The following is a 12,218-nucleotide window of genomic DNA, read 5'->3' as shown; positions in this document are numbered from 1 at the left end:
CAAAGAGGCGCGAGCCATCTCACACGTCTTCGAGGTGTCTTGTCGCTATCACACAAGTGCAATCATGATTTTTTCTATCCTAAGATTTGGAAGAACTTGGTTTGTACTTGACCATTTAGGATTCCGGGAAATCTTAACATTGAAGCATTTGAAAGGTTTGTTTTTTGTGTTTGAATCGTTGTTAGAGTCGGAATTTGAATTTTGAGTCGGTTTTTGGTCCGATGTCGGTTTTGACTCTAGTTAGTGTCATTGCGACCCCGTCGTCATGAATTATACTCTCCAGGTACTTTTGAAAAGTTTTGAAATGTTTTATTTTCGAAATCGTTTTAAGTTTTCCGACGTAAAGTTGTACACAAACTGTCGATCAAACCCTGCGATTCCTAAACATGTTGTAGTACGATAATCATCGGGTGTTTGTTGGAGACTCAATAGATATTGGGTATCTACAACGGACTACATAATTTATCATAATGTTGTAATTTTTGATACCATATATCGCACAGATCGATACAACCTCATATGCGGTGCCTTTGTGGGTGTAAATAATCACTGGTCAAATGTCATGTTCGATTGTGCGTTCCTTTCCGACGAAAAGCAGGAGTCCTTCGAATGGTTGTTCAACACTTTCAATGAATCAATGGGCGATGATGTATTCCCTTCGTCTATCTTTACCGATCAAGACAAAGCTATGTCAAATGCTATAGAAGAGGTTTGTCAGAAACACAAGAATTTGCTTTATCTAGTTGCAAATTTTCTTTTTATTATCTTGATGCTCAAATGTTAACAATGACCATTATTTACCAAGTACTATTGTACGTATCATAAACACACCATAATTCTATATAAAAGTAGCATTATATATTACTCCATATAATTACACTTGCAATTGTATTGTCGTTTAGTACGAATCTGCTATAAGAGGCTACAACAATTTTTATGACAGGTACGAAATAGATATCTAGTATTGTTTAATCAAACCATATTTTCATTAACTGGTATTAGCTTATTTTCACCACTACAAAACATATTTTCTATGGTACTTAGAGAATCTTATATTGTTTAATCAAATTGTCACAATTTTCTATCATTCTAGGTTTTCCCCATGTCACGACACCGACTTGTCAATGGCACATACAACAGAATGCCATTTCTCATTTTGGATGCCTTAAACAAGACGCATCATTCCAGCATGTTTTCAACAAATGTCTTAAAGGGTGCTTTAATTCGGATGAGTTTGAAGCGACTTGGAGTAAGATGATATACGAATATGGGCTAGAGAATTATGAATGGTTCGAACGGTTATATGAACTTCGGGAGAAGTGGTCTACTGCTTACAGTAAGGATTTTTTCTCTGCTGGCATCCTTTCATCTCAAAGAAGTGAAAGCACAAATCATGCTATGGGCTTTCAATCTAATAAAACCACTTCGCTCACTGATTTCTTTGGTATATATAATGACATTATAAAGAGGTGGAGGAGTGAGGAAGAGAAAAATGAATTTCAATGCGGTAGATCAACACCTTCATCAAATATGTCAACAGTGGGACTTATTAGGAGTGCTTCAAGCGTTTATACTATCAACTTGTTTAAACGTTTTGAGGAAGAATTTATATACTCATTAGTTACAAATGTTATTGTTATAGACAACGAAGATACAACAAAGGTATATAAGGTTTTCCTATTGGATGATCCTGACAGTTATCATGTCGTAACCTTTGATTTTGCTAGTACTCTTATCTCATGCTCATGCCGAAAGTTTGATGAAGTTGGAATATTGTGCTATCACTCCCTTCGTGTATTCCATTTGAGTTCAATCTCTGATATTCTTGAAAGATATATCAAGAAACGGTGGTCACGATATGCAAAATCAGAGGTATTGTTTCTGTTAGAAATCTATATCTCATTACTTAACATATTCATACATGTTTCAAATTAATTTATTCATAAAATTAAATGATGATCTTATGCATGCAAACAATAAAAGAATAAGAAAGAAATCATCATCTTACATTGAAGATTTCGGAATATTGGGCACAAGTAAGATCTCCTTCTTATTTGTTCTTGAGCACTCCTAAAATGGAAGAACAAGGATTCAAGTATAGAATCCCTCCCAAGGAATAATACCCAAGGTAACTACTTAATAAAATTAATATTATTATTACTAGAACAATATTAATTTTGAATAAAATTGACCAAAAATATTATTTTGTTCTCTTAATAATTCGGCTAAGAGAAGAGAGAAAAGGAAGGATCTTTATCTCTCTAAAATTCTTATTTTAGATGTATGTTTTAATGAATGATACACTACTCTTTTTAGTAGTGTATATGGTAAAAATAATAGAGAAAAATCCATGGCATTTCTCTATGAAAAACCGGGTAGAAGAGGGAGGTGGTGATGCCTAATGCATGATCAAAGTGCTCTTCACAATAACCACTAGGTATGCATGGCTAGGTTTAGGTAACTGATTATGCTTACCACTCACTTAATCAACATAATATTTTCCTAATATCATCCCTAATTTCGGTCCATATTAAGATAAAATGGATTCCATTTTATCTTTGTCAATTTGTCAATTTGTCACATGTCACATGTCATGTAAAATTGTTATGTATTTTTAACATATTAAAAATCAACGCATTGACAAAAATACGTCATATACAAAATTGACTTAGTAATTCATAATTACTTGTACCAAAATATTTTACCAATTATAAATCACAACATCTTGTATTTATAATAAATTATTCATTCAAGTGCAATTGTTTCCTTAAACAATAATTTCATCTAAGTAATAAAACAATTCGATCACTTAGACCATATCTTATTTAATCAAATTATAATGAGATACGTAAATATTACTTCCAAAATCGTCCGTCAATTTTAAGTAATTTAATCAACCTGTATCGTCATACGATCAATTAAATAATCAATTAAGAGTGTTACCCTTTAGGTATGACCTAAGGGGATCAACTGATCACCACCGTCACACGACAGTAATGTCAAACTCTAGTCAGCCAATCATTACCAATATGTGTGGACCGATTGTGACAAGAAAATATTACTTCCCAATTGTATTCTTTAAAATGAGACTTAAACATGTGATCATTATGATCGACAGTTGTGATCGCATTATTGTCGGAGGACACATATTCTAACAATCTCCCACTTGTCCTCGACAAGTGTGCGTCACCAATTCTCTTGTCCTATTACTATCTCCCACTCAATGCAAGGTGTCTTTCAGGTCGTACTTGCAAGTGATCATATCGAGAGTGGTTTCCTCGATCTGGAGAATAACTGATTGACCGGATTTATCTACCATAGATATCTTCCGAGCGTGGCCACGCATTTCCAGTTCATTACTCCTCGAGTGGCCCTGAGATATTGTTATAACCCTGACTAGGGGTGGACAATTCCTATCGCACTCATCCCCTTCGACTAGCCACAGCCATCATAACCCAAAATATGCCCATTTGACCCCATTTACGAAGGTCGCAGTAACATAAATCAAAGTTAATCTGAAACTGTGCCATCTTAGGCGAATAGTCTTTAGTCAAAAGAATCGACTCATTAGAATACTATAGTAGCTCTCGCCACGACCAGGCTATATAAATTTGCCAGAACTCTATAAGCGGTCATAAGGCCCGACAAGGTGTTCCTAACGATCTGCTATGTGATCGACTAGTCATTCTCATATGACTCCATGGCATTTGAACTTGCCATCAATCGCATCACATTCTAGTCACTTTGAGACGTCACCTCATGTAAGTAACTATGGGCGAATACAATGCTAATCCGTGTTCACTTTAACGGGGTTCAATTGTCTCTACAACCCGTTTGGATGTAACAAAGTATAAGGTGAGTTAATAATAACTCAAACGACAAATGTCGACATCACAATTGGGTAGTCAATACCGTATTACAACCTTGTGATGCATATCGTAAGTGTATTAACACTAGTCGATTGCAATAGAAGTTTTAACATACCATTTATCCATGTGTTCAAACTTCTTTTATCGCATTTTCCTTTACATTCATGTTATCTCTCATAGCATGAACCTTACCAAGTACACATATAGGTTTCCAACCTAGGTTTGGGTTCTTTATCTTGAAAGAACTTCCTGGTTGTTTATCACACAACCAATGAATTTTTGTGGTGGATGATTTGACTTGCACTGATCAAGTACTCCACCCGCTCACAATGCACTAGGTATATGTTTTGTAGAGTCTTGCAATAATTTTCAAGATGATTAGCCTAGCACTTCTCACAAATGCTAGCATATTAGAAAATATTAGTTTTGAGTAACTTCTTACTTCAACTAAGTACTTTTCCAAACTTCTTATTTCTCCTTTTAGCTTAAAAAGCTTAGGATTATCATAAATCCTTACGCGTGTTCGAACTTTAATATATGCAACTTCTTGACACATAACGGAGTGTTCTGTTCAACACTGAAATCGTTCATCGGAATTTCCTCGAGAATTCATGACGATTCTTCTATGGCTTCCCAATGAATCATCATGCTCTTATGCATATGATTCATTATTGGACATGTGCATAATTATTCTAATGGCGGAAATATTAGTAACTTTTAATCATGTCATTAACTATTCTTAGGTTCAATGAATAACCATGACTGCTTATGGTAATTCCATTTTCATCGAGAATTGAAAACTCAAATACTTCTTTGTGAAAGAAAGTATTAGCTCGTCATTCTCAATGAGTAGTGAGTTATAAACTTTTACAAGATGATTGCTCCCACTAAATTTCATGTCTTCACATGATAATTTCCAACTCCCACTTAATTCCACATGTTTCGCAGTTGACTACTTAATCGAAACATTTCAAGAATTGAAATATATTTTGCTTTGCTAAGTAATTAAGATAAAACCATATATGTTCCCAGCATATCCTTTCAGAATACCTATTTTGAAGAGGTTTCATCTTAACCTTATGGAAAGAGATTTTAATCTCTAACTCATTCATTTTATAATGATGCGTAGCAATGTCATTATTTAAATATGAATAATATCTAATATACGTTCTTCTCAAAATACCCTTTTCGGAATAAGGTTTAACCATTTCATTTTCATAATGAGGTTAAGTAATGACATTAGCGTGGTTAACATTTAACTTAGCTCTTGTGGATATCGGCATATCAATCTTTGCAACTTTGATTCATTTAGGCTTTTAAGTAAATATCAATATTGAAACTATTGGTCAAATGTTGTTCATAAACTAGTCAAAACTCTTGTTAAGACTTTACATTAGTTATTCTTATTCCAAAACCTTCTTTTGGTCTCCTCGTGTAGTTATCTTGAGAACATATTCTTTTGATTACTTCACTTGGTCTCTTTTCTCATGTAGATATCATCTATTCGAGACCATAGATCTCATGTATTCGAGTATACTATCTGTATAGGTATACAAATCATTCTTACTTGCGTAGATCTCATTTACACAAGTACACAAATTTTGCTTGGTGTTCTTTGTGTCTTCATTTTCTCCCACTCTATCTTTAGAATGAATACACTAGAGATTCAAAGATAGCTTATGAGACACAAATAATGATTTTGAAGTATAAGGAGGACTATCTCATAGGTTGACTAATTGTTTTAAATTTGATAAGTGTACTTGGTGATTGACATTCCTTTAGGAGAGTTCATCAACTCAATCATCACTTTATAATTGATCATACACAAGCTTTAAGCTTGTGGACATATAATGAATCCCATCATTATAGTTGTCTATTAGATCACTTTAAGTGAATGATCATATGTTTCTATGAGCAAGCGGATAAAGACGAATTTTAGAACAAGGATAAAATATGATAAAACGGGTGTCTTGGGTTACAAACCAAGCCACCATTATCCAAAATATAACCATTATCCAAAATACATTTCCATGTTGAACACGGAAATCAAAATGTTCTAAAATCCGAAACATAAATTAAAATAAGACAATAAAAAAGCCAAGCTTCATGGAAGCTACTCCTAGCTTCTTGATGGTTTCTCAAGCTTGCTTTTGTTTTCCCTTGTCCTTGCTTGGTGGAGGCCCTATTTACAATAAAAGGGGATACATTATCACAACTTTGTATCATAATACCATAATTGAATTAGAAACATAAAAGAAAGGATAGTCATTTACCTACTGGAGTGATATTTTCAGCTTTAATGTCACCAAGATATTTGGAACAATTTCTTTTCCAATGTCCAACACCATTACAATAATGGCATTTATCAAGAGGACCCTTCTTGATCTTGGAAGTGCTAGCTTCATAAGTCTTAGCTTTGGTGAAAGTGGGAGCTTGCTTCTTACCCTTCTTCCCATTCTTCTTGAACTTCCCCTTACTTTTGGTGCTAATGTTAAGCACATCCTTAGGTGGGTTAACATTTAACCCCATGTCTCTTTCGGCTTGCACAAGTAACTTGTGCAACTCTTCAAGAGACACGTCCTTGTCTTGCATGTTAAAATTCACCCGGAATTGAACATACGCTTTGACTTTGGATAAGGAGTGTAGAATCCTATCTACAATGAGTTCTTTGGGGATTTCAACCTTTTGAATCTTCAAGGTCTCGACTAGCTCCATCAATTTGAGCACGTGAGGGCTAACCTTTTGGCCCTCTTTGAAGTCGAGATCAAAGAATGTCGCGGCCGCCTCATATTGGACGATCCGCGGAGTTTGTTAAAACATTGTCACAATCTTGGAATAGATTTCATTAGCGGTGCCCATCTTAAAGGCTCTCCTTTGGAGATCCGCCTCCATCGCAAATATCAACACATTTTTCATTGCGGCGGACTCCTTGTGGTAAGCCTCATATGCTTCCCTAGTAGCGGCACTCGACCTAGCATTAGGTTCGGCTGGAGAGGCCTCGGTGAGGTAACGAAGCTTGTCGTCACCTTGGGCGGCTAATTTGAGTTGGGCATCCCAATCGAAGAAATTTGACCCATTCTTTTCAAGTTTACAACGATCCATGACGGATCGGAGCCATGAAGTATTAGTGAGAGGTGTGGCGTTTGGGTTTGGAGTGGCCATTTGTTATGAGAAATAGAAGCGGTCTACAAAAAAAAATATAGAAGGAATAAAACATATGTCGTTTTCAAAATAATAATAATACTCGTAAAAATATTAATTTAAACAAGTTTTATTGCATTTATCTAGTGACCTCTACCCAACTTAGATAAATGATTCCAAGACCCAAATTCATATCAACTTAGGCACAGGGTAGCCGATGAAACCCTTATCAATATAACTCGGTGGATTAACTTTTTAATCGATTCTACTTTTAGAACTCTTTGTCGATAAAATTACTCTAATGTTTATCTATAGCCCGGAACACATGCGACTACAGTCACGAATACTTCTGTTGAGGTCAATCCAAATTTCGAATAAATGTGTCCATGATCCAAATTCACATTAACTTGGGCACGGGGTAGCCGATGAAACCCTCATCAACATGAATTCGGTGGATAGACATTTATCACCCACTTCCCCTACGTAACAAGGTTTGTACCCCGGGGTGGCCGAGTGCACTCCCTCGCGAAATAGATTTTCATGGTTTTTACTATTTGGTAAGGCTATGTCTCAATTGATTATTTTAGCGAGAGGTCATGTCAATTTATTATCTATCACGTTTTAAGTGAACTAAAGCGGTGAACTACGATAATTTTAATTGACACGGTCGATAAACTCGATTAGAATGACAATGCATGTTTTTGTTATGGCGATTTAGCGATGCGTGCAACATATAAATAAAATGCAAAGCATAAATTAAATCCTAGTATGGCCTTCCTAAAATAGAAAATCTAATTAACTATTACATATTCGAAAACCAACTCCATTGGTCCCTTGAACTTCGGTTTTGGCACGCATCTCGAGGTAACACCGTCTTTATGTATCGCCTTCTTGAGTGACACCGTCTTCAAGGAACTCCGGAATAAATAAATTACATAACAAATTACATAATTTCCTATTATACATTTGTAATTAAAATAAAATAAATCTATTAAATTAAAAAACGGTGATACGAGATCACAATAAATTACAACCGAATCGATATTCCCATACATTTCGGGTAATACCAATTAAAAACTAAGGCCATACTAAGTAAAAATTACATAATTCAAAAATTACATAAAATAAAATTATGACAATCATAAATAAAATGCAGCATTATAATATGTATGAACATGCCCAATTTTATGCTAAATCACCTTTAAGAAGCCAATATCGTATATTAAACGGTTTTTACGGATTTGCGTGATTCAACCTTTTAAAATCACAATAAATTACATAAAATCATATTTATGCATAAGTTAATTACCCTAACTAACTTAGGACTCAAAATTAGTCTCCACTAACATATTTGACTATAATTAACTTATATTTCTTAAAATTGTTCATTAATGGACCCAAAATTACAATAAAATGCTATAAACTCCAAATAAATCATAAAAATTTCAAATAAATTTGAAATTTGAAATTTAAACTCATGAAAATTCTGGAAAAATACCATGACACTCATAATGTTCAAAAAATTAGGTTAAAAATTTCGAAATTTATCAGGAAAAAACAATGTTGCGGTTTATCGGATTTATCAAATATAATCATAAAAACATGAGAAAAATTATATTTATCAACTTTTCAATTTTAGATCTGAAATAGGTAATAAAATGCAACATGTGACGTTTTTCCTTAGTCATGAAGTATGTTTTAGCAATTATTCACTAATTAAAGTCACTATTTATGCTATTTTTCATCAAAAATTCATAAATCATGCATAGAGACTTCATAATAACCTATTATTTTACACACATCTTGTAAAATTGCGTGTGACAATATACTAAATTTATAGACCAGATTCGAAATTTATCTCATATTAACCTATTTTTCATTTAAATTCGATTTTTATCATGAAAAATGCATATTTCGAGCATAAAAGCTCCAAAAATTTTGAAAATTTACAGGTCATCTAAAAATGATATATGGGAAAACATATCCAAAAATCACTGGAAAATTCGAAGTTTAGCTAATTTTAGTCCGAAAATGACATTTTTTATCCTAAAATCACATTTTTAATGCCATTATTATATAAAATGAACAATAAAAATCCATAAATTAACCAAAATATCCTAAATACATTTTAGGACCAGAAACTTTAACATGCAAAATTTATTTCTTGATATATCATAATAACACAAATTTACAAGTTTTATATGTTAATCGTATAACTCGGAAAAACTATAACCGATTTGCATGCAAACAACCAAAGACTCTGATACCACTTGTTAGAAATCTATATCTCATTACTTAACATATTCATACATGTTTCAAATTAATTTAGTCATAAAATTAAATGATGATCTTATGCATGCAAACAATAAAAGAATAAGAAAGAAATCATCATCTTACATTGAAGATTTCGGAATATTGGGCACAAGTAAGATCTCCTTCTTACTTGTTCTTGAGCACTCTTAAAATGGAAGAACAAGGATTCAAGTATAGAATCCATCCCAAGGGATAATACCCAAGGTAACTACTTAATAAAATTAATATTATTATTACTAGAACAATATTAATTTTGAATAAAATTGACCAAAAATATTATTTTGTTCTCTTAATATTTCAGCTAAGAGAAGGGAGAAAAGGAAGGATCTTTATCTCTCTAAAATTCTTATTTTAGATGTATGTTTTAATGAATGATACACTACTCTTTTTAGTAGTGTATATGGTAAAAATAATAGAGAAAAACCCATGGCATTTCTCTATGAAAAACCGGGTAGAAGGGGGAGGTGGTGATGCCCAATGCATGATCAAAGTGCTCTTCACAATAACCACTAAGTATGCATGGCTAGGTTTAGGTAAATGATTATGCTTACCACTCACTTAATCAACATAATATTTTCCTAATATCACCCCTAATTTCGGTCCATATTAAGATAAAATGGATTCCATTTTATCTTTGTCAATTTGTCACATGTCACATGTCATGTAAAATTGTTATGTATTTTTAACATATTAAAAATCAACGCATTGATAAAAATACGTCATATACAAAATTGACTTAGTAATTCATAATTACTTGTACCAAAATATTTTACCAATTATAAATCACAACATCTTGTATTTATAATAAATTATTCATTCAAATGCAATTGTTTCCTTAAACAATAATTTCATCTAAGTAATAAAACAATTCGATCACTTAGACTGTATCTTATTTAATCAAATTATAATGAGATACGTAAATATTACTTCCAAAATCGTCCGTCAATTTTAAGTAATTTAATCAACCTGTATCGTCATACGATCAATTAAATAATCAATTAAGATTGTTACCCTTTAGGTATGATCTAAGGGGATCAACTGATCACCACCGTCGCACGACAGTAATGTCAAACTCTAGTCAGCCAATCATTACCGATATGTGTGGACCAGTTGACAGTAAAAATATTACTTCCCAATTGTATTCTTTAAAATGAGACTTAAATATGTGATCATTATGATCGACAGTTGTGATCGCATTATTGTCGGAGGACACATATTCCAACAGTTTCTTGTTTACTAATCTTTCTAAACTTTACACATTTACATATATTTCACAAATTTTCAGTTATCGTACCTATTGTTGTTAAACCATTACCATCTATTTCTGTCATTGTACTTATATGTCACTTTTCTACGTCGTAGATGTGGGAATGGATGAGAGAACAGTCGGTTAGTATTATGCCATCAGTAGAACGTCTGTCCTGGCGTCGTGATATTCTCTGCAACTTTCACACCCTCATACTACAAAGTCAAGGTTTAAATGAAGCAAGGACATTCTTAGACCAATTTTACACAAGTGTGTGCGCTGAAGTACGTAAAATTATTGAACAGACTTCTACTATCGATAACACCAACAATGACAGCCATAATGCGCCTCAAAGAATACTAGACCCCTTACGATCGAAGACAAAAGGACGAAGTGCTAGGTTGAAGCGTCCTTCTAAAAGTAAGAAAACGAATGGAAGGAGAGTTCGTTCAACTTCAGCTAATTGTTTAGTACCATATACTCCGCCAACACGCTTAGTTTAGATTTGTTTGAGTTTCATAGACTACCTTGGAATATTTTTTACCCCAATGTTCTATTTTGTTTGAAACAACTTTATTGCAATTTTAATTTGATATCCAATACAACACTAATACTATAATTCAAGAGTTTACTTTGATACTTTTGGTAACGATACAAAACATACAAACAGTGGTACATAGTTCACTTTAATTAAGTATGGTTTCAAATAATATGAGGTACTAACCCGGATCTATTCTGATACATTCTTTAGTAATGCTAGTACTATAATTACATTAAACTTAGAAAAGTATGAACGTCTTTCATAAATAAAGTACTAAATCAGATCTATTATAATACATTTTTGTTAATGGGAGTACCAAAATTAAATTAAAGTTAAATCAATATACCACCAATGGATACGCTTCCAAAATTTCAAACGTACGAGAACGCAATCACAATAGGTACCCAAACAGCTATAATAGATAAACTTAACTTGCATAACCATTCCAATATGATGACTAATAAAGTGCGCAATAAACTAAAACAAAATAATCCAACTACATAACCAACAAAAAAATATCTTAAAAGGTGTTCAATAATACATAAATAAGTTAAAGTCACTTCTTCTTGTTGGCTCCATGCTTCTTTGCTACTTTCACTCTAATTAGTCCCTTGTTTTTCTTTGGTGGACTAATATTTCGGAATCTATTAAAACCAACATCATTGATACCGAGGTCAAATGACGGCATTTCTCTTGCTGTATTAGTCGCATCCAAAACACGCTGAACTAACTCATCACAGGAACGCATTACTTCTTCGTTACCCACCAATTGTGTAAAAGTGACTTCGCCTTCACCATTTTCAACACCCCTAGCATCTTCAACATCCGTTGCATCCTTTTCCATCTCGCATAACTTTGGGAATTTGTCTTCATTCGAGCCACCCTCTCAATCGTTAGTCTTGAGTGTATTTCTTGATCCCTCTTTATCAACATAGCGTCTACCTCACACTCCTACGGATTTGAACCACAAATTGTAAGGGGTACAAATCTCAATAATTTGGGTACACGAAACAGGTATGACAATACTTACCAGGTATATAAATTATATAATTGGGGTTCTTTGACAATACCAACAGGTACAACATTACTAGATGCATGTCACAGAAAC

At 33.3% G+C, this 12,218-nt stretch overlaps 1 protein-coding gene across 1 annotated transcript; it reads left to right on the top strand.

Moving 5' to 3' along the window:
- The first annotated feature begins 637 nt into the window (after positions 1-637).
- Positions 638-11,072, top strand: LOC141590004 (protein FAR-RED ELONGATED HYPOCOTYL 3-like). The gene is made up of 3 exons (XM_074410622.1): positions 638-709; positions 1,141-1,872; positions 10,686-11,072. The coding sequence occupies exons 1-3, from the start codon at positions 638-640 to the stop codon at positions 11,070-11,072; spliced, it is 1,191 nt and encodes a 396-aa protein (XP_074266723.1).
- Positions 11,073-12,218: the final 1,146 nt, after the last annotated feature.

Source organism: Silene latifolia, chromosome 7 (assembly GCF_048544455.1).
Source record: "Silene latifolia isolate original U9 population chromosome 7, ASM4854445v1, whole genome shotgun sequence".
NCBI classification, from domain to species: domain Eukaryota; kingdom Viridiplantae; phylum Streptophyta; class Magnoliopsida; order Caryophyllales; family Caryophyllaceae; genus Silene; species Silene latifolia.
This window is presented reverse-complemented; position numbering and strand designations above follow the sequence as displayed.

Coding starts and splice junctions, on each gene's coding strand:
- LOC141590004 (XM_074410622.1), top strand. CDS start 638: ATGGGCGATGATGTATTCCCTTCGTCTATCTTTACCGATCAAGACAAA. Junction 710..1,140: donor TGTCAAATGCTATAGAAGAG/GTTTGTCAGAAA, acceptor CACATACAACAG/AATGCCATTTCTCATTTTGG. Junction 1,873..10,685: donor CACGATATGCAAAATCAGAG/GTATTGTTTCTG, acceptor TCTACGTCGTAG/ATGTGGGAATGGATGAGAGA.